This window comes from Lactuca sativa, chromosome 3 (assembly GCF_002870075.4).
Source record: "Lactuca sativa cultivar Salinas chromosome 3, Lsat_Salinas_v11, whole genome shotgun sequence".
NCBI classification, from domain to species: Eukaryota; Viridiplantae; Streptophyta; class Magnoliopsida; order Asterales; family Asteraceae; genus Lactuca; species Lactuca sativa.
Window position 1 is genome coordinate 174,691,992 of NC_056625.2, and position 23,460 is coordinate 174,715,451.

The window sequence follows — 23,460 nt, forward strand, 5'->3', positions numbered from 1 at the left end:
GGTGTTCTAGTTGTTACCGCGACGTTATGGAACATCCGCGTCAATAAAAACGTCAACGGTATTGTCCACACCATATGGTCTAAAAAGAATTGTCATGAAAAATGGTAGAAATAATAATAATGCGCCCATAACATGACAATATTTTTAATTGGTAGAGTGATGACCCTCTTGATAACTTTAAATAAAAAAATATAAATAATTATAGGTTGGATGGGATTGAAAGGAATTTATTTAAGATTTAGGGGTTAAAATAAATGTCCTCTATTCTTATAGGTGTAATTTTGTCAAGCATCCTGTAGTTTTCCTTTCATCTCTTTTCCCTCTGTCCACATTATCCAGTCCTTCCCTACCTCTCCCCTGCATTTCACGCGAAACGCACGTTTCCCCTATCTCACATAAATTCTCTTCACTATCTCTCTCATCTTGATTTTATTGCTTCTCATCGATAACTCCCCCTGTCGTCTCCTCTTTTTCTTGAAAAAGGTTAAAAGGAAAACACCCTTATGCTTTTCTTTACTAAACACTCAAAAAATCTACATTCATATCTAATTATGTATACCCCTTTTCTATTTGATCATGTCCGTATCAAGAAAAGGCTGCATTTTTCATCTTAACTCTTTTACCCTTTAGTTTGTTGATGCTTTAGGGTTCTCGAAGCCTTCTTTTACACTTTTTTTTTCTCTGTCATTTGTTTTGCATGACAGTTTTGTGATCTGTCGCATACCCATTCGATCATTTCCGGGCTCATTTCGAGTTTTCAACCTAATTTCTCATCTGGGTATCACTTGTTTTCTCATTTATTGTACGCTTGCTTCTGGTTTTTGATAATGCTTGATAGCGTAACGAATTTCGGACCACATTGGGTCTTTTCCAAGAATTCCGTTTGAAGTGTAGAATCTTTGTTGACTTATGGGGTTTATTAGTCGAATCTTTTAGGGGATTTTCGGAAGAAAAATGCCTGAAAAGATAGGAACTTTGAGTGTGGATAAAATGGAGGAAAGTAGGAAGAAAGAAGACGAGATTGAGATACGAGGGTGTTGGATTAGGTTCAGATTCTTGGGGAGATGCATTTCCACAAGGTCTAAAGTGGAGAACTCCATTTGTGGGAATAGCGTTCCATATGGTATGAAATTTTTAGCAAATTTCTTTATGACCAAATTAATAACTCAATATTTGTTTTGAAATCTACTTCAATTGCTTCTATTATGCTTGTTTTGATTCTAATTGTCCAAGTTCTTGTGATCATATCCAATTTATGCATTTCAAGTGTATCTTGTATTCAATGGTTTCCATTTGTAGAGAATTGTCATTCTTTAAAGGGGAAATTTCAATAAAAAAGCACCACACTTTCACTTCATTTCTAATTCAGTCACTATCATTACTAAAAGCATTCAACTTTCCAAAACCATCGGCTTTTCTAAAGAAAAAAGGAAAATTAGTAAAAAATAATTATATTTTGGGCACTTTTGTAATTTATTCACTAATGTTTTATGTGTTCCAATTATATTAGGTTTCACTTGTATTTTTTAAAATTAACCATCTTGACATGTTACTTATATTCGGTCAAAATAGTTAATCTAGAAAAATGTTGAAACTTTTATGATTTTATTGAAAAACATAATTGTTAACTGGTTAAGCTGCAAGATTGCAATTATAATGTTTTTTTTTTTGTAGTTTGCCAATAGAAAAACATTCAGTTTTATGTCATGTCACATTTGTCCGAAATTACCCAAAATATTAATCTTGATAAGTATAGTGATTATAGTACAATGTTAAAGTCTAGTAACCAAATTAGAAATGAAGTGAAAGTATGTTATGTTATGTTCTTATTATGTCGACTATGTGTTCAAAGTTTCTTCTATTATTCATGCTTTTTAGATAATTTCGGAACATGAAATCACTCTAGATTCCAATAAAAGAAATTCATATCTTTTTATGGAAATGATCTAAACCAAAAATATGCCTTTGAATTCTTTTCCGCAAAAAAGTTACTTTTCCATAACCCCTAAAAGCTGTGGCCCACACTCGTACTGTCCCATCATGTCAGATGTAAATCAGGTACATGGCGGCCCACTGTAAGTGGCCAGTTTCTACAAGGAGCCCAGTCCACATTGGAATTAAAACTCTCACACTGCAACTGCTGAGTTACGAATATACTATTATACATTTATACCACCCCGAATTTATCTATATGACTAATTTTGTCCCTTGATTTTGTGTTTATTACATGAACAAGTTGAAAGTAAATCTACAAACAACAAAATTTTGGATCAACACGTTGTCCACCCGACTTCATCTGCAACCACTAGCAACACGGAAAGCACTCCATCAACTCCAAATGCAACCGAGGATCTAAAAATTGCATCACAACTTAGAAAATTTAATTTCAATGAGCTTAAATCGGCTACAAGGAGTTTTAGACCCGAAAGCCTTCTTGGTGAGGGTGGATTTGGTTGTGTGTTCAAAGGATGGATCAATGAGAACGGGACAACACCCGTGAAGCCCGGGATAGGATTATCCGTTGCGGTCAAGACCCTCAATCATGATGGACTTCAGGGTCACAAAGAATGGCTCGTATGACCCTTTTTTTTTTAAAATATTTTTATTTTTTTAAACTATGTTTTTTTTTTTTTTGTATATTATTTATTATGGTTGATGGGTTTTATTGATGTTGAAATTGTGGCAGGCGGAAGTTAATTTTCTTGGTGATCTTTTGCATCCGAATTTGGTTAAATTGATCGGTTATTGCATTGAGGATGATCAAAGATTGCTTGTGTACGAGTTTATGCCTCGTGGAAGCCTTGAAAACCATCTTTTTAGAAGTATGTGATTCTTTTTTCTTATGTTATACACGATTATTAAAGAAAACACTTTTTTTTTCGGGGGAGGGTTATATGCAAGAAATAGCAATGTACTTTCATTTATTTGTTTATTACAGAATCCTACTTACGTTTTTTTTATTTATTGGAATTAAATCTAACTGATTATAGTATTGTACTTTCATTTATTTCTCATTAGAGGTGAAAATTGCTTTGTATTTGGTAGATTTTTCAAAGTACAATGGTGTAATAGGTAAAAACGAAAGTAGGATGCTATAGTAAACACATCAATGAAAATACATTGCTTTTTCTTGTGTTTAACCCTTTTCAAGATTTTCATATTACCTTATCAAATTAAGGCCAAATTACACACGAACTACCTTTCTAGGCTTGCTTTCAATGAGAATGAGGAGGACATTAATGTCTTTTGTACAAGCAAGTCTCTCTCCCAACTTTTTGTGTGCAACTTTTGTCACACTTTTTTGGCTTGGACAATAAATTCTTCCTTTTTTGTCCCATGCTTTTTTCGGTGGAAATTTTTGTCCTATTGACATTGGTTCCAGTCCACTGCAACCAAACACAGTACAACCTGTTTTGTCCTGTACTATAACAAACGGGCCCTACATCTTATTGTATTTTGACACATCTTATTGTATTTTGACAGGATCATTGCCACTACCTTGGGGGACTAGAATGAAAATTGCTCTAGGTGCAGCAAAGGGTCTTGCTTTTCTTCATGAGGAAGCCGAACGACCCGTTATTTATCGAGATTTTAAGACATCGAATATTTTACTAGATGCGGTTTGTAGCTTTTAACTTTTTATTTATTTATTTATGATATTCATCTTTATGATTGATAAATATTAATTGTTTTTAGCATGATTTTTGTTTTAGGATTATAACGCAAAACTATCTGATTTTGGACTTGCTAAAGATGGTCCTGAAGGAGATAAGACACACGTATCGACTCGTGTGATGGGAACTTATGGTTATGCTGCACCCGAATATGTGATGACAGGTATATTCATTCCTATGATTAATGACCATTTTACCCTTTGATGCTGAATAACCAATGACCTTGGCTTTATCAAAATGTGAACATATGACTGTTTATCTAAATTCAAAGAAACGAGTAAATGACCATGTTGTCCTCTGTCTAAATGTTATGTTAATAACAAATGACTCTTTATCTTTATCTTATCTTAATCTGTATAAATTACTATTTTTTTCATTCTGTTTTTGAAAGCGAGATTGAATAACAGATGTCTGTTTATATGAAAAATGAGTAAATAACCATTTTACAAATCTGTTTAAAATTAGATGAACATGAAAATGAAATTACATTAACAATCCAACAAATGTCAGGTCACCTAACATCAAAGAGCGACGTATACAGTTTCGGAGTAGTTTTACTCGAAATGATAACCGGGCGAAGATCCATGGACAAAAACCGACCCACCGGAGAACACAACCTTGTAGAATGGGCAAGACCATATCTAGGAGAAAGACGGCGGTTCTACCAATTAATGGACCCACTTCTCGAAGGTCGATTCTCCGTTAGAGGTGCACAAAAAGCCGCTCAATTAGCTGCGCTTTGCTTGAATCGTGATCCAAAAGCTCGACCCTTAATGAGCGATGTTTATGAAGTTTTGAAACCTCTCGTGAATCTCAAGGATATGGCATGTTCGTCGCCGTATTTTCAGGCGGTGCATATGGGCGGCAATCAGGGCGGTGGAAGTGGTGGAGGAGGGTTGAAAGGGCAGGCGATTCGGAGCCTTTCGATTCCGGGCTGCCCGTATGTGTCTCCACATCGCCGTGGTGGTGATCAACTTTGTCGGTCGCCGAATTGGGTTTGACTAATTGGGAGTGAAAAGTGAAAACACTCCCCTTTTCACCCTTTTTTGTGGTGTTTTTAATAACTTTTTTTTTTTTTACTATTGCGAATTGGGTTTGTTTTATGTTATAAAGGGAACTGCTTTTTGCAACTTTGCTTCTTTGTTGGTTAACTTTTATTCTAAAGAATTTACTGTTCAAATTAATGTTTATGATTTTATATTATAAAAGATAAAATTATGTAGTTGGTCTACGTGGTCTTCGAAAATAGAGACAACTATTGAAATTTTTATACAATTGGTCTTTAGGAACCCAGATTCACAGATGACAATGTAGAAATTAATAACATTAGATGAATCAATCTCAAATAAATTTTAAATTGGTGAAATATTTATTTATTTATATAATCAGTATATCTAATTACAATAAAGAAACCCTACCTGTAAAAGATGAAATTTCACTTTCTCTGTCATATAGACAGAAACAACAATCTAAGTGACAAGGAGGGGCTCTCTAAAATAAAAAATAACTTAAACTATTTAGGTGTTAGTTTGTCTTTTTAAAACAAAAATCCATAAAGTCTGTGGACCATCTCTGCAACCCTCTGCAGTAGAAGAGGTGGATCAAATGGCTGTAGACTGTAATAAGAAACGTTTTTTTTTTTTTTTGTTCTTTGTTTTTTTTTTTTACATTTGCATGTTGTTGCAGATATTAAAAAATTAAAATAAACTGATTTTATAATCCGAAATTTTAATAATATGACATTTCGGTAAGAATTTATGATATTTCAGCAAAAAATAATGATATTTAAACAAAAAATAAATATATTTTAGCATAAAATAATGATATTTCATCAACAAATTATTATTATTCAATATAAAAAAATTCAACAAGAATAAACAAAAAAACGATAAAAAATGTGAAATAAGATTTCAGCAGTATATAATCAATATTTTAGCAAGAAAAAAAAGAAGAATAAGAGGTTGGAAGATGTAGGAAGAGGCAAAACAAGTGTTGCGCCAAGAAGAACACGCGCAGAGATTTTTTAATCCGAAGACTTCTGAAAAATAAACAGTTGCAAGATGAAAAGTGTTGCGCGTAGGGGTGACAAATCGGGTCATCGTGTCGTGTTTTTGTCTGACACGACACGACAAGGTTTTATGTAACACGATCTCGGGTTTTTTTGAACTAACACGAAAACAAACCGATTAAAAAACGACAAACACGACACGACACGACAAACATAACATGAAATAACAATTAATGTATTTAATTAATATTTATTCATACATAACACGACAAACATGAAAAACACGAAAAAATGTTAATCGTGTCAATTTCGTGTTAAATTTTGAACACAAAAACGACACAACACGACGTCGTGTTTTTTACACCCGACACGAACACGAATTCGACTTTCAATTTCGTCTCAATTTCGTTTCGTGTCGTGTATTTTTGTCATGCCGTGCCATCAATTGCCACCCCTAGTTGCGCGTGTGTTGCGCCGCGCAACAATAAAAGGTCTGAAGAGGTTTTTTTCCAAAAAACAAACAACACCTTAGACTATCGGGTACGAGCAACGTCCTACCTCGTTAATCCGATGTGGACACCAATAGCGCCGCCATAACAGCTAGCATACCGCTCCAGCTATGCATCATTTGGCGTTATGTGATTGCAACGGGGTTTGGATTGCTAGTTTCGATCAAAACGTTCATATTTTAGAACGTTGTTAAATGGTCACAAACCAAAAAAAAAGTCCCATTTTTATATACTATAAATACACATATTTTACTCATTTTTACCTACAAAATGCATCTATTTCTCTCAAATTCAAAACAAAAAAATGGATCCCTTTGATCCTTTCCATCCATTCAACGATGATAACGACGACGACGATATATTTGTGAGTACGATGTACCAATATTTCAATGGACGTGCTACTATAGCCAGAGTCAACTTCACTACTCACAATACGTGCGACGTTAAACAGAGATCGTGAAGAAGAGCATAAACGTCTAGTCAACGATTATTTTGCGGATAATTGTGCCTACCAACCTAACGATTTCAAAAGAAGATTTTGTTTGCAAAAAAGTGTGTTTCAACGGATAGTCAATGCATTGGAAAGCAGGTATCGTAAATACGATTTTTAAATAATCGTTTTTAGATAAAATAAATACACTTAAATATATGTGTTTTTATACAGTTTTTAGATAATCGTTTTTTCATCAATTAAATATATGTTTAGGTATGAATTTTCCAAATGAGTTATGATGCAAGAGGTAAGCGAGGTTTCACAAGTTTGCAGAAAAGTGTTGCTGCAATCAAGCTTATGGTTATGGGGGAGTCGCCCGATTCTATCGATGGCTATATGAGAATGTCGGAGCGAACAGCACGAGAAAGTTTGTATAGATTGGTAAGAGATGTTGTTGAAACCTTCGGTGACAAATACTTGCGTAAACCTTCATTGAAGGATATGAAACAACTATATGCGACGCATGAACAACAACATGGTTTTCCGGGTATGCTTGGAAGCATTGATTACACAAAGTGGATATGGAGAAATTGTCCTGTGGCGTGGAAAGGCCAATACACAAGTGGCCATCATGGAGCGCCTTCGTTGGCATTAGCTATTGTTGCTTCAGAATACTTATGGATTTGGCATGCTTTTTTCGGGGTTACGGGTTCCAACAATGATGTAAACGTTCTTGATCAGTCACCAATATTTGAGGATCTTTTGTCATGAAAAGCATTGGATGCTCCCTTCACAGTGAATAGTCATGAGTATAAGTTTGGGTATTACCTCACGGATGGAATATATCCACCATATTCCACGTTTGTGAAGGCGTTTCGACACCCGATAGAACCATGAGATAAAAAGAATTCAAGAGAAGACAAGAAGGAGCATGTAAGGACGTGGAACGTGCTTTCGGAGTTCTAAAATCAAAATGGCACATAGTTGAACATGCGGCACGACCATATCACTTGGATACTCTACGAGATATTATGTATGCATGTATCATAATGCATAACATTGCGATTGAAGATAAAGGACGGAATATTATAGAATATTCGGCTACAGAACCTAGACACGTGTAATTTCAACCAGGGACAACGGGATACTTACATAGAGTCGTTGATATTCAAGACCAACGAAAACACAAACAACTTCAAGAAGACTTGGCAGATCATATATATGATGGTACCGAAGATGAATAATTTAGGAAAAAAATGTAATTTAGGATTTATAAAAATTTTATTTGTGTTTTAAATATTATTTTTAATTTATAATTTAATTAAATTAGATGTGTTATTATGACATGAATAAAAAAACAAAAAAAAAATAGAAAAATAGAAATTAAAAAAAAAAAAAAAAAAACTCAAAAAAACTTAGAAAAAAGAAATAGAACATATGGGGTGTTATCACATGTTATTTGGTGTTGCCCATTTACATATTTTATGTTATAACACTAATGTATGATTAGGATGATGAGGTGGTACCTTTTGGGTATGATAACATGTTGCCACACCCAGTAGTCTTATAGTCCTAGGTTTTAAAATCTGAAAAACCCTACAACTTTTAGGTCAAAATAAAAAGTTCATATTTCAAACATTTTAACATCTAACAATCCCCCCCCCCCCTCCCTAAATATTAAGACTGATGAACAAAAAGGAAAAATAATCATTTTGACGATTTTAAACACCGGTCTCCCTTACACGTTTGCACTTGGTCTTCAAAGAAATCTGTCTAAGGAGAACACAAAATATTCATAAACCTAAAATCCACTAGGTAATGGTTTATGTCTATCATGTAAAACAAAGAACAATTAGATAAAAAGCAAGATCTTCAGTGTAAAAATTGACAGATAAAAGGCTCTCAACAGAATATTTTGAATCATACATAGGAAATTAAAAGTTTTCCCCAAACTAATGAATCATTGGAAACCTGGGGCTTCCCCCAAACATGTGGTTCCCTCCAATGAATGGATTAAAACCAAAAAATGGACTAAGAATAGAACTCATGGGGTGAGTGTTATTCAGATACATGAATGAGTTGGTAGGAGTAGGTCTCATCATTCTAGACAGATCATGATACTTCTTAGGTCTGAAATTATTTTCTTTGTGATTTCCAGTTTGGTGAGGAAATCCAGTGTTTGAGAAATCATGATTTGAAGAAGATGTTTTTTGAGCCTTTGATGTCTTGGGAGGACTGGTGTGTCTAGTATTCCTGTGAGTTGACTTGTTTTGGGTATTTTCTTGTTCTTTTTCTCATTCTCATCATTTGTAAACCTAACCACTTTTGGTTTTGTAGAATGGACTGTGGTTAGATCTTGTTCTTTAGGCACATTGATTTTCTCTTTTCCCTTTTCTTTAGAGACAATGCTTAACTTTAAAACAGTTTTTTGTTATTTGGGACAGGATGAAGTGATTTTTATAAGAATGAAAGGTCTCTTAAGGATTTGAACAATAGTTTTCTCATCATTTATAGTCTTCAAGATTTCATCTTGTTGACTTGAATTGGAGATTTCCTAATTTTTTGTTTCTTGGAATATTTATGTCCTAAATCCTTTGTTCTAGAGACAGTGTAACATCCTGAAATAAGGTACATTTTGGCACCCTTGAATCTTGTCTTAATATGCCATAAATATCCCTTAATGTGTAAACTTAGCAAATCAGTACGTGGGGCGTACGCATGAGTACGCGCAAGGTACTCATGCACCATGCAGGATTGCGGAGGTCACCTAGTAAATTGGGCGTACCCCTTGGTATGTTGGGCGTACTAGGCTCAGATGCAAAACCCTAATATTTCTAATGTCCCTATATAAAGAACATGATGGTCTCATTTCTAGCCACCCTTATCAGCCTCTAACCTTCTCTAATCCCATAATCTCGAGTATGTGGCTTGTGAGTGTGATTTTTCAAGTTTTAAGTGATTCTTGACTCTTGTAGTTGAAGAAGAAAGTTAGAGAAGAAGAAGAAGGTGCCATCCATCTTAAAGATCCATAAACTACCCATCTTCATGCATCATTTTCAGGTATAAAGCTTATACCTTGGCTATTGTTCTTCAAGATCTTTCTAGTGTAAGATTTATGAGCTTAAGTCTCCCAAAGTTGGAACCTTTTCGAGCTGGGACTCTTTAGAGAGTTTGAGATGTCCTTTTATGCATTTTTGGGCTTCTAGGCTAATACAAATGGTTACTTGATCCTTCCTTTGACCCCATGCATGAGTAAATCACCTTTTTATGGATAAAATGATGTTTTAGCCTCATCTAGCAATGCAAAGGCTCAAAGCCCATAACTTTATGGTTTAGGAGACCTTGAATTACTCAGATCTATAGACAGGGTGTTTGTCTTAATGAATTAAGACCAAAAAGTAAGGAAATGGGAGTCTGAGGAGTACATCGTGCGTATTCCCAGGTATGTGCAACATAGGCCAGAAATACCCTGTCGCATGCTTAGCCAGTTGTATGCCCAACCTTAGGATACTCGTTGGGTGTTGGCTTCGAGTTGACTTTCTGTTGACTTTTGCTGATTTTGACCTTTTGGTCAAAATCTAGGGTTTGGACCTAGAGAGGGGCAAAATGGTCCTTTTTGCCCTAAGTGGGATTAACTGTGGACTTGGACTCGTGAGGTAGTAGTGGGCCTTAATTATTAATTAAGTTTAATTTATGTGGCTGAATAGGCGGAGTCTAGATCCGAGGTGCTAGGTTTTCGTGTCATCAGTATCAGGTGAGTCTCCTCACTTACTCTTACCTGTATGGTAGGATATCTGTAATATTATGGCCAGCTGGGTCTAGCTGTTATGTTATGTTATGTGTTGATATGATACTTGTTTGACTGAGGCTACTGATACCCAACCGGGGGTTGCAGATAACCCTACGAGTGTGTTGTTAGCTCATAGGGATTGTTGATAGTCCCTGGGTTGCAGATAACCCATAGTTATTTACTTATGATGTGTTATATGTGGTATCTTGGGGAACTCATTAAGCTTTGTGCTTGCAGTTGTTGTTTTGGTATCAGAGCCCTGGTTTTAGGGATTTGGATGAACCTTTTGTTGACTCCAAACTCAAACTAAGGGTTCGATCATTTATAATAACTTAACAAGAGATGAAGACTTTTTACAATAGGAAAAACCCAGAGAATCAGTATGTACAATCGACTAGCGCTCGAGTGGCAGTTTCCTAAAATACCTCAGTTTTCATTTTAGTATTGCAGGGCAGATATGTTGTACCATAAGCAAATAGGATTGCATGCTAGCTAGGGGTAGGCTAAGGAATCTTGTTGAGACAGTATAAATGTTGCCTGATGCTTGAGCCTAGGAGTTTATTCCTTATGGGATTGAACCTACCTTATCTATTTGCTTGGTGTACGCTTTATAGTTCTACATAGTTAGGATTTTATAGCCTTAGAATGTCTGATTTATCCTTTCTTCCTATTCCTTGTTTGGTTGTGGATTTGAGGTAGGATCATTTATTCGAATGTCTATCGAGTCTCTTACTATGTACAATTGGCGTACGTGAGGCAAATAGCGAGGGCAACGGAGATCTTGTGAGGTAGAGCAATGCTGGGAGTGGTCTAGAACTAGTATATAGACGTATGTTTGAGGTTCTCAGGAACCAATAGGGCGATTCTATAGCTGATATGAAGAAGTAGGGTTCTTGGGGTCTCGAGGGTACGATGCGAGACGAATACGGATTGGTGTGGAAGGTAGTATTGGGCCCGTACTACTGAAAGCACCGAATCCGTACGTGGCTCGGGGGAATGACCTCGAGCGACTAGAGAGCTTGTAGGGGGTGTGATTTGATGTATGTGTTTAGCTTGTGTTGATGATTTTCTTATGCATCTCAGTATGGTGGTTACCCGAGGTTCAGGCTCCAACGACCCTGAGAGGCCAAGTGCCAATGATGATGAGATTCATGGGATTGTTGCCGCAGAGGTGGCCGCGGAAATACAATAGGCTATCCAAGAGATCTTTGGGTCTATTAAGAGCATGCTGATTGAGACCTTTGATGAGCGTTATGCCGCTATTACTGAGGCTGAAGCTGTTGCAGCCACTGCAGCTCTTGCTGCTGCGAGACCGCAGGGGATGATTCGTTGTGGTATCGGGAGTTCACCAACACGAAGCCACCCGAGTTTGATGGGACCCAGGATTCGATTTCCACTATGAGATGGATCTCTAATTTTGAGGGATGTTTTTATACCTGCTCCTGTCCAAAGAATTTGAGGGTTCGATTCGCATTGAACCTGCTTCGCTTGGGAGCGAAGGACTAGTGGAAGTTTGTGACTACTGACTACATGCCTGAAGAACATGTTGTGATGACTTGGAAGAGGTTTACTGCGATGTTCAGGGATGAGTTTGTGCCCGTAGTTGAGTGGTAAAGGTTAGCCCAGAAGTTCCTGTCTCTTAAGCAGAAGACAGAGACAGTGACTAAGATCACCAGGAAGTTTCATGAGAGGGCTTTGTTTTGCCCTGAACAGGTATCGACAGAGCTAGCCCATGTAGCATGGTATTTGAGTGTTATGAGGAGGGATATCAGGGAGTCTTTGGTGAACATAGCGTATAGGACATTGGCTGAGCTGTAGACCAATGCCAAGAGGAGAGAGAGATCGAGCTGGAGACTCAGACTAGGGAGGAGAGGTTGGCCCAGGGTAGGGACAAGAGGCCAATGCAGTCACAGTTAGCGACTAAGAGGGCTAAGTCCGCTGATCAGAGAGGTGGAGGCCAGAAGGGCCGTACTTGCGGGAAGTGCGGCAAGGTTCATGAGTGACCATGTCAGTCCGGTTCGGCTTGCTACCTGTGTGGCAAGGAGGGGCATTTGGATAGGGAATTCCCCAATGGATTTCGATTTTGTTTCAAATGCAACCAGACGGGCCACGTGAAGACCGATTGTCCACAGCTTGCATCTAGGGCGGTTCAGATTCTTGCCCCAGCAAAACTGCATATCACGGATGGTCGGCAGGGGAAGGCCGAGGAACCAAAAGCTCGGGGCATAGCTTTTCAGTTGACAGCAGAGGAGGCCCGCGCAGCTCCAGATGTCGTGGCTGGTATGTATTTGTTATATTTCTGTTGATTTCTTTATGTTGCTTATTTTGTCAATTATGTAGGTATGTTCCTTGTGAATTTTGTGCATGTGCTTGTGCTATTTGACTCGAGTGTGAGTCGGTCTTTTTTTCATCATCTTTTAGATGCGGTTTTAGTATTCCGCGAGAGGTGTTGAACAGGCCCCTAAGGGTCTTGATACCTGATGAGCGTCCTGTTTCAGCTTCTGGTTTCTACCGGGGTTGTGTGTTAGAGATTTTTGAGATTGGATATCTGATAGACCTCATCCCTATCTCGATGTGGAATGTTTGTGTGATCGTGGGTATGGATTGGTTGAGCCGGTTCGGGGCTCTAATCGACTGCGAGCGCCAGTTAGTGACAGTCTGGGATCCTAGTAGGGGAGTGTTGACTATATATGGCGAGGGTACTAGATGGGGATCAGCCTTTGTTCTGCCGTCGGGGCAACGCTGATTTTACATCATGTATGTATGGGTTTTCTAGCTTATGTGGTGGATAATCGGGTTGAGAAGAAGGGATCGACTTTTGTTTCTGATGTTCCGGTGGTGTGTGATTTCTCTGATGTTTTTCCCGAGGAGTTACTGGGTGTGCCTCCTGAAAGGCAGGTGTAGTTCCAGATTGATCTGGTTCCGGGCGCGACACCGATCACCAAGGCACCATATCGTCTTGTACCTCCTGAGATGCAGAATTATCCTCTCATCTGCAGGAGCTTTTGAGGAAAGGGTTCATTAGACCAATCAATTCCTCGTGCGGAGCTCTGATCCTTTTCATTAGGAAAAAGGACGGTTCGCACCGGATGTGCATTGATTATCGGGAACTAAACAAGCTGACGGTGAAGAACCGTTACCCTTTGCCGAGGATAGATGATCTTTTTGATGAGCTTCAGGGGCGTCTTGGCTTTCCAAGATTGATTTGCATTCCGGCTATCATCAGATGAGGGTACGGGAGTAGGATATTTAGAAGACGGCCTTTCGAACTCGTTATGGGCATTGCGAGTTTGTGGTGATGCCTTTTGGGCTCACCAACACACCGGTGGCGTTCATGGACCTCATGAACCGGGTGTGTAGGCCCACATTGGATCAATATGTGATCTTTTTTATCGATGACATTCTAGTATGTTCGAAAACTAGGGAACAATATGAGCAGCATCTGTGAGAGATTCTTGGGGTTTTGAGGATGGATAGGCTTTATGTCAAATTCTCCATGTGTGAATTCTGGTTGAGAGAGGTTCAGATTTTGGGGCACCTCCTCAAACAGAACGATATTTTGGTTGACCCAGCCAAAATTGATGCGGTGATGCAATGGGAGGTGTCGAGATCTCCATCTGAGATTCAGAGCTTCCTTGGTTTGGCAGGCTATTATCGGAGGTTCATCAGAAATTTCTCTAAGATTGTTGTTCCTCTTTCCAAGTTGACCAGGAAGGATGTTGCCTTTAGTTGGGGGCCTGAGCAATATGCATCATTTGAGACTCTACGTCAAAGGTTGTGCGAGGTCCCAGTGCTTGCCCTCCCGGAGGGAGTTGAGGATTTCGTAGGTTATTGCGATGCATCCATTGTGGGATTAGGTGTTGTGTTGATGCAAAGAGGGCATGTGACAACCTACATTTCGAGGCAGTTGAAGCCTCACGAGACGAGGTACCCCACTCATGATTTGGAGTTAGGGGTGGTGGTTTTTGCCCTCAAGATTTGGCGCCATTATCTCTATGGTGTTCGCTATACAATCTACACGGACCATAAGAGCTTGATATACCTTATGGATCAGCCTAATTTGAATATGAGATAGAGGAGATGGTTGGACGTAGTGAAGGACTATGATTGTGAAATCTTGTATCATCCACGCAAGGCCAATGTGGTTGCCGATGCCTTGAGCCGGAGGGCAGCGAGTACCCCGATGCGAGATGTATGTATGTGGATGACAGTGATGACTCCAGTTTTAGAGATCTTCAAGGAAGCACAGTCAGAGGCCATAAAAGAATAAAATTGTAAGAGTGAGTGGGTGATCGGTCAGGTTTGAACATTTGATATGAACAGTAGAGGGCTTTTGACTCTCCATGGACGGGTATGGGTATTGTATGTGGGTGGGGCTCAACGGATTTTGATGGAGGAGGCCCACAAATCAAGATTCGTTATCCACTCGTAGGCCACAAAGATGTATCTTGACCTAAAACACAATTACTGGTGGCCATGTATGAAGAGAGATGTGGCATCATTTATGGAGAGGTGGCTGACCTGCCGAAAGGTCAAGGCAAAGATCCAGTGCCCTCATGGCAAGTTGCAGCCTCTGGAGGTTCCCATATGGAAGTGAGAACATATCACTATGGATTTCATTACCAAGCTACCAACGACTACAGGGGTGTTGACACTATCTAGGTGATAGTGGATCGTTTGAGGAAGAGTGCTCACTTCTTAGCCATTAGTGAGAGCTCTTCTGCTGATAAGTTGGCCGAGAGTTATGTTCATGAGGTGGTGGCTCGGAATGGAGTGCCAACATCTATTGTGTCTGACTGGGATGTACGCTTTACTTCCATATTCTTGAAGAGATTCCATGAGGAGTTGGGTACCCGAATACATTTTAGCCCCACATACCATACGCAGACAGACGAACAGAGCGAGAAAACGATTTAGACACTCAAGGATATGATGCGCGCCTGCATTATTGATTTCGGTGCGAGTTAAGACTCCTACCTTTCGTTGGTTGAGTTCTCTTATAACAACAACCATCATCCCAACATTGGAATGCCCCATTCAAACTCCTTTATGGTTAGAGATGTCAAACTCCTAATTGTTATGGCGAAGTGGGTCAGAGGGTCATGGGAAGCACGAAGGTCGTACTCAACATGACAGAGCATATACAACAGGTGTGTCAGAGGATTTTGACAACGCAGATCTGACAGAAGAGTTATGTAGATAGGCGACGCTTTGAGTTAGAGTTTCAGGTGTGGGATCTTGTGCTCCTGAAGGTGTTACCCTGGAAGGGTGTTATCCTCATCAGGAAGCGGGGAAAGATGGACCCAGATTCATTGGGACTTTTTGAGTGTTGGCCCGTATGGGCAAGGTGGATTACTGGTTGGAGTTATTGGAGGAGCTGAGCCAAATCCATGACACCTTCCATGTATCCCAGTTGAGGAAGTGTATAGCCGCTGAGGCGGTTGTGGTTCCCTTGGAGGATATTCAAGTCGATGATCTCCTGAACTATGTGGAGAAGTTGGTGGCCATCATGGATCATAAAGTGAAAACCTTGAGGAACAAGGTCGTGAACTTGGTCAAAGTTCAGTGGAAGCACTGAAGAGGTTCGAAGTGGACATGGGAACTGGAATCCGAGATGCGTGACTAGTATCCTGAGCTGTTTCCGGAGGATGATTTCGAAGGGGAAGTTTGATCGTAGTGGGGGAGAATTTTAGCATCCTGAAATAAGGTACATTTTGGTACCCCTTGAATCTTTCCTTTATATTCCATAAATAGTCCTTAGTGTGAAAAGTTAGCAAATCAGTATGTGGGGCGTACGCATGAGTACACCCAGTGTACTCATGTACAATGCAGGATCGCGGAGGCCACTTAGTAGGCTGGACATACCCCTTGGTACGCTAGGCGTAATTGGCTCAGATGCAAATCCCTAATATTTCTAATTTCCCTATATAAAGAACATGATGGTCCCATTTCTAGCCATCTTTATCAGCCTCCAACCCTCTCTAAACCCCAAATCTCGAGTGTGTGGCTTGTGAGTGTGATTTTGCAAGTTTTAAGTGATTCTTGGATCTTGTAGTTGAAGAAGAAAGTTATAGAAGAAGAAGAAGGTGTCATCCAGCTTTGAGATCCAGAAACCACCCATCTTTGTGCATCGTTTTATGGTATAAAGCTTATACCTTGGCTATTGTTCCTCAGGATCTCTCTAGTGTAAGATTTTTGAGCTTAAGTCCCCAAATTTGAAACCTTTTCAAGTTGGGACTCTTCAGAGAGTTTAAGTTGTCCTTTTATGCAGTTTTGGGCATCTAGGTCAATAAAAATCGTTTCTTGATCCTTCTTTTGACTATATGCATGAGTAAAGCACCTTTTTATGGATGAAATGATTTTTTAGCTTCATCTAGCCATGCAAAGGCTCAAATGCCATGAATTTATGGATTAGGAGACCTTGAATTACTCAGATCTATGGATGGAGTGTTTATCTTAATGGATTAAGACCAAAAAGTAAGGAAATGGGAGTCTGAGGAGTACGCCGTGCGTACTCCCAACTACACGCAGTGTAGGCCAGAAATCCCCCGTCGCATGCTTAGCCAACTGTACGCCTAGTGTACTCGATGGGTGTTGGCTTCGGATTTGTATGTGGCACGTACTTCGCAAGACTGCGGGAAGGCGAAGGTCTGATTGTACACACGCATTGGCAGTTTACTACTGGGACATGATCTATTATGTACTCTGGTAATTGTGTCATTTGTGGTTTAGAGATGACTTGTAATTGATCTGTTTGTGAAACTATGTTTGGGAAGTTTTAAAAATGAAAATTTTGGTCTAAAATATGAGGTGTTATAGACAGAAGCACTAAGATTTGGGAATGTTTCCTGAATAAAGAAACCAAGTGGTTCAATCTTGGATTTTTCCTATTGGCTCATATGATATGGATCTCTTATCATCATATTTTGAGCTAGAGTCATCTGATTTTTCAGAAGTGGCACCTAATGAAAAGAAATTCCTCAATGTGATTTTCTACAGAGTTTTCAACTTGAGAGTCATACTCAATGTTCAAGTCTTGAAGATCATGGGATGGTGTGATTTTCAATGACATGTTTGGTAATGAAGTGGTATTTACATAGGTACTACATGTTACCACTTCTTCTTGATCTTCATGGTTTCCAACGAAAAGACTTTGATCACATGGCATCAGTTTTGGTTAAGTATTAGGACTTATGGTTTTTTTTTGTTCAATTCCACATAACCAAGTCTATATTTCATCCATGATGGTTTTGGTCCACACAGAATGGCATTTGTGCTTTCTTCAAGCAAGGCTTTTGACGACTTATAACTATTTATTTTTGTTTGAAGCTCAGCGTACATCTCACGATTGTGCTTGGCAATGATGTCACATTGATTCAATATGAGTTCATATTGTTCAATTGACATTAGATGTGCCTCAATTTTGATTTCAAATTCTTTTTCTAACTTATCCATACTACATTTCAATTCTTCGGATCTGAACTGAGTAACAGTTCCTCTTTGTAGTAATTGACTCAATATTTAGCATTAACCACATATTCTTTAATTATCTTAGAAATGTAGTTACTATCAACTAAGAAAGGCTTAATTGTTAGATGATTATCATGAAGCATGAAATTTACATTCTCAACAACTTGTTAATGGAGTGGAGAAGGCTCTTGGTCGTTGTTAACCACAAACCAAAAATAATTCTCGTAGGCATATATTTCATCATCTTGATCAACGTCATCATCTGTTTCCCAAATTTTTATGTTTAGTGTCGCCATAACCATGAAGGATTTTCCCTTAGATTGCTTCTTGATCTGCTCTGCTTTTTTCAAGGTATTATGCTTCGTCTTTCACCTTCTTTCTCTTCATTCTACAATCCTTTGCATAGTGATTCTCACCTTAATATTTGTGGCACTTGATCACTTCATCATCATCATATGATTTCAACTTGTTATTTTGAAACCTTGTGTTTGACCTCTTGGAATTGTAACTATCAGAGTTTTAGTTTTGAGAATTTGAAGTCTGAGAATTGTAACTCTACCGGGTGGAATTCTGAGGGTTGAAATTTTGTTTATTGTTATTCCCTCCTTGGAAATTACAAAAGCTCTAATGATAGTGTTGGAGTTTGTCACACCCCCAAAACTGATGAACGGCGGAAACGTTCTGGGGTGGAGGACGTCATGTACAGTATCACAACAATGCAAAGTAGTAAACAAGCAACAACATCATCCATTGCATTAATAGTATAATTTCATACAAGTGTGTTCTGTCAAGTTATATAGACACCAAAAATTATATACATAAAAAATGAAAGAGGAGCCTTGAACTAGCTCCTTCTTCTCAAAACCTGGCACCTGTACCTGTCTACAGGCGACCTGAGAATACAAGTTATTTTGAAAGCGAGTATCAGCTTTAAGGCTGGTGAGATCATAAGTATATTAGTGTCTGTGTTTGTATGAAAGCATTTGTAAGATGTTTTGTAAGATGTACTGTATATGTTTGTAAAAGTTTTGTATTTGATTGAACTCTCCTAGAAAACCCTATGTTTTCTACTAAAGTAGCCTTCTACCAAGGCATCTAGTATTCATGTGTGTGTCTCTTGAAAAAGTGTGTATTTTCCCAAATCCGACTATCATTATCCAAAATATAGTTTTTACATTATTGTTTATTGTGTGAATAACACAAAGTAAAAAGTAAAAGGAAAATGTTATAGTACTGTAATGTAGTAATTATTAACTACTGTTGTACTAACTACCTTAAACCAAATGTAAATTTTAAGGTAACATGTGATCGGCCTGTATCTTGCTACCGACTTAGCTGAAAAACAACAATGTAAGATGCCGTAAAAATGACGTTTGGCACCCGTAGACTTGTAAGTCCCACTGTAGCAAGCAGCAAGGTGTAGGATAGTCAATCCAATATAGATCTATACGCAAACTCATGCGCTCCCCAATGAAGGAGATTCTGATACAAAAACAGTCATGGCAGGTAGTGCCATGCCCTGCTTAATGGCTCACATAAATGTGGTTAATGTATATGAAATGTGATTTGTGTGCTAGTTGTATTGTGTGTTCTTTCTCTGTTTAGCCTGTATGTTTGTTTCTCATCATAGTGTCTATTGTTTTTTTCTCATCACTCCGTTTCATGTTTGATTCTCATCATAGTATGTATTGACTCATGTATGAACTGACTCATTGTATGTTTCATTGTTCTAGTAATAGTATCTTCCTAAACTACCCCTATGGTAGCTTACTAGTAATGTATGAACATGTTTGTATACCCTTGCTACCCAAGGGCATGGAATTGAATGAAAGAAATAACCTTTTATATCTATATACATATACATAATATATAACTAGGATTCAAACGACCTTCGGACAACTAACCTTGATACCCTAAGACCACAATCAAACAAGAACATGAAGCAGGGTAAACTAGCAGTCCTAAGTCCTTCTAGTCCTACTTATATAACTATATCTATACAGATACACCGAATATAAGTTTAAAAGATTTTAAGTAAAAGTATTTGACAATTAAAGGAATTTGTAAGGCAGTTTGAGGTAAAATAGTTTGATAAATAGTTTGGAAAGTAAGAAAACCATTTGCTTGGTAGTCATTAATCACATGTGATTGATGTAATAACTATAATTGTTCAACTTGTATCCCCCCCCCCCCCATAAGAGCATTTAAAAACATTTCAAAGGTTAATTTAGGGGTATGAACTCACCTACAGTGAGTGGTTCTTATGACAATGTTGGATCAGTTGCTAAGTGCCAAGTGGTGACTTGAGTACACACGCGAATCCTATTTAGCATATATTGATACATATATGAACATAATTAGTGTTATGAACAACTAATTATTGAATTGGGACCACCTTAGGGACTAGTAAACACTTATATTGAAGTGTTACAACCATAAATGATTGTACGAAGGGTTATAAGGCTATACAAGAGAGTGTATGGCCAAAATACACACTATATGTGTGTGTGCGGCTAGGAGTGCGGCCAGGTGTGCTGCTAGCATGTGTGTGAAGCCATGTGTGCGGCCAGAAGGCGTGTGCTGCCGGAACACATGGTGTTCTTGGTGTTCTTTGTGAAAGATGTTACCTTTCCGGATGATACTTGAGAGGATTTTCGGGTCCTTGCTTTGTAGAAGTGTAAGAAATGATAAAAATAACCAAGGATAGTATATATAGGAGGGTGTGTGCGGCTGGAGGGGTGTGTGGTTGGCCTGTGTGCGGCTGGCTGGCCACACACTCTAGTGTGCGGCTGGCTGGCCACACACTCTAGTGTGCGGCCGCACACACCTGGTTTGGTGTGTTTGGCTCGAATTTTCGATGCTACACCCAATCTAACCCATCCTCCGACACGTATCTCAATTATACTAAGCTTTAAGCACTCTTTTAGACCCAAATCTTCATTATAAAATAACAAAACGAAGCTAACTTTGATAAAAATGAAGAATGTAAGCTAGAAATTTCGGGTTGTCACAGAGTTGCTGATAACGTTGTGATCTAAAGTTCCCAGTTAGCTTGTTCACAAACATATTGAGGTTTGGATTGAACTTGGTTAGGAGTGCCAGACATTCTTCATACTTATCTTCCTTATTGGATTGAGGAGGTTCCATTGTGGTTCCTATGTATGCTTGGTGATTTTCCATGTACCCATTTTCTATTTGAAGAGGTTGTTAAGTTGGCATGAAGTAATTTTGATTGTATTGTTATGCCATACTTGAATTTTGATATTGGGACACTCCATATTGTTGGTTGGCAAATTGATTAGCAAAGTGGTTTTGAATTGGGTTGTGGTGTGCAATCAAGTTTTGAGAATGATTTGTCATGGTAGCTGGATTTCCCAAAAAAATACCTTGATTATCAAAGTTAGTTGCTTGAGCTTTCTTGTTGACTTTTGGCTCATGTTGTTGGAAACCAGCATACAGATCATACAAGGACATAGTATCCAATTTGGTTGTAGTTTGTATCATGATCATGTGTATTGTATCCCATTTAGGAGATAGGTTGTTTAGGAATTTCATACTGAAGTCCTCTCACAATCTTTCTCCTTTGAGCTTCTCCACCCTATTGACAACAATGTTATACCTGGAATATGCATAAAACAGAGTTGCGTTAGGTAACATTTTGAAGTTATCCATATCTAACAAGGAATCTTTCTTCCTATTGGTAAGAATCTTGTCAGTTCCTTTGAACTGTTTCTTTAATGCATTCTAGGCACCAAAGGGTGTACCCTTATTTTTGTAAGGAAGTTGTTCATAGATGTCATGGGGAATTCTAGTCAAAAGTTCTTGCATTGCCTTGCCTTAAATTTCCTCACTCATCTTTCACGAGCTTGAGCACCAGAAGAAACATATTCAAAGATGCCTTTTGAAGTTTCAAGAGAAACATTGGGTTCGAGAATTTTTAAATCTTTGAGGAATTCTAAAGTATGACTTCCAGTGGAAATGTAAGTCCAAATGTCACCTTCATGACCTTGCAAGTAGTACTTGATGCAATCTTCCCATGAAGAGTATTCACTTGGTACAAGGATAGGTGCACGATTTCATGTGCCAAGGTTGTTTGCAATTGAAATTGAGTATAATACATTTTGATTTTGATGCAAACTTTCCATTGAGAACAAGCGATACTAGTTTGAAGCTTGATTTTTGTAACACCGAAATTTTCAAAACTAAAATTTTCATTAAATTCACTTAATTATTAAAACCCTTTTCGTAAAAATCTCATGTTGTTTAAATTACTACACATAACTCCATAATCAATTAAATAATAATCCAGGATCCTCTCAAACATAACTCCTCCTCTGGTGTGTACAATCGAGCCGGTGCCGTCCCGTGATCCTGAGAAAACCTGAAACACATAACGCATAACATGGTAAGCACGAAGCTTAGTAAGTTCCCCAATATACCACACATAAGACATACTAGCCACTTGAGGCTATAACTCTATGGGCCCTGGAGCCCTAACTCTGTGGACCCTCTGGTCCTAACTCTGTGAACCTTCCGGTTCTAACTCTGTGGACCTTCCGGTCCTGACTCTGTCAAGCTCTAGAATACACACAACATAAATCACATAGAAATAATGTAGTGCAACACATCACATAAATAGCATACAATAACTTTGTCACATAACTCTAATTACCACTCAAGGTAAAGTATAGTGAGAAGACTCACCTGAAAGCAGGAAGCAGTTATCCTTACACTTGAATCTCGAACTCGCCACCGCCTAACACATAAGGCAAATATCTCTAATTAAACCGACAATTCCTCTTTCCCTCTCTAATTGGGTAGTGGGTAAAAGACCATTTTACCCCTCTAAGTTATCTATTACTTATGTTGACCAAAACCCCAAAGTCAACAGAAGTCATCTCAAGTCAACGGTCAACTCTGACCAGACTCGTCGAGTGCACTCGAGTGACTCGGCGAGTCCATGCGTGTCCTCTGAATCCTCAAAAGCCTCACTCGACTCGTCGAGTTAACCTTTCACTCTACGGATTACCACTAGTCACGAATCGCGGGGCAACCCGACTCGACTCGTCGAGTTAACCTTTCACTCGACGGGTTACCACTGGTCATGAATCGCGGGGCAACCCGACTCGACTCGTCGAGTCCCCATATGGACTCGGCGAGTTCCCTCCATGGCAACACTGAAAAGACCTTTTGAGGTCAGATCTGCTTCTCTAACATATAGATCTGACCTTCTTACACCCAATAATCACGTAAAGGTTCAATCTTTAAGCTCATGCAACACTCTTATGCCCTTATATGAAGAAATAGCTCCTAAAATGGCAACCTAGATCCATAACCCCAAAGGGAATGCATAAAGCTAGAAGATTGGGACACTCTGGACCTCTTAAGGTCCAGATCTAAAGCTTATTCCACATTGGGATCCTGTATGCATCATATACTATCCAAGAAAGGGTAAAGAAAACCCTAGATTCAAGGATTTTTACACAAAACAGAAGGAAGGGGAGAAATACTACCTCAAAATAGAGATCCTTGCTTAGATGTCTCAGAATAACAACCTCCATTGGTCCTTCAAGCTG

General features: G+C 38.7%; 2 protein-coding genes across 2 annotated transcripts; both read left to right on the forward strand.

Annotated features, from left to right (window-relative positions):
- Positions 1–298: 298 nt before the first annotated feature.
- Positions 299–4,905, forward strand: LOC111885299 (serine/threonine-protein kinase PBL34). Its single transcript, XM_023881562.3, has 6 exons — positions 299–1,123; positions 2,237–2,574; positions 2,687–2,822; positions 3,484–3,620; positions 3,714–3,837; positions 4,185–4,905. The coding sequence occupies exons 1-6, from the start codon at positions 955–957 to the stop codon at positions 4,673–4,675; spliced, it is 1,395 nt and encodes a 464-aa protein (XP_023737330.1). The 5' UTR covers positions 299–954; the 3' UTR covers positions 4,676–4,905.
- Positions 4,906–6,912: 2,007 nt separating this feature from the next.
- Positions 6,913–7,395, forward strand: LOC111885298 (uncharacterized). The gene has a single exon (XM_023881561.1). The coding sequence runs from the start codon at positions 6,913–6,915 to the stop codon at positions 7,393–7,395; it is 483 nt and encodes a 160-aa protein (XP_023737329.1).
- Positions 7,396–23,460: the final 16,065 nt, after the last annotated feature.

Coding starts and splice junctions, on each gene's coding strand:
- LOC111885299 (XM_023881562.3), top strand. CDS start 955: ATGCCTGAAAAGATAGGAACTTTGAGTGTGGATAAAATGGAGGAAAGT. Junction 1,124..2,236: donor TGGGAATAGCGTTCCATATG/GTATGAAATTTT, acceptor TACATGAACAAG/TTGAAAGTAAATCTACAAAC. Junction 2,575..2,686: donor AGGGTCACAAAGAATGGCTC/GTATGACCCTTT, acceptor AAATTGTGGCAG/GCGGAAGTTAATTTTCTTGG.
- LOC111885298 (XM_023881561.1), top strand. CDS start 6,913: ATGAGTTATGATGCAAGAGGTAAGCGAGGTTTCACAAGTTTGCAGAAA.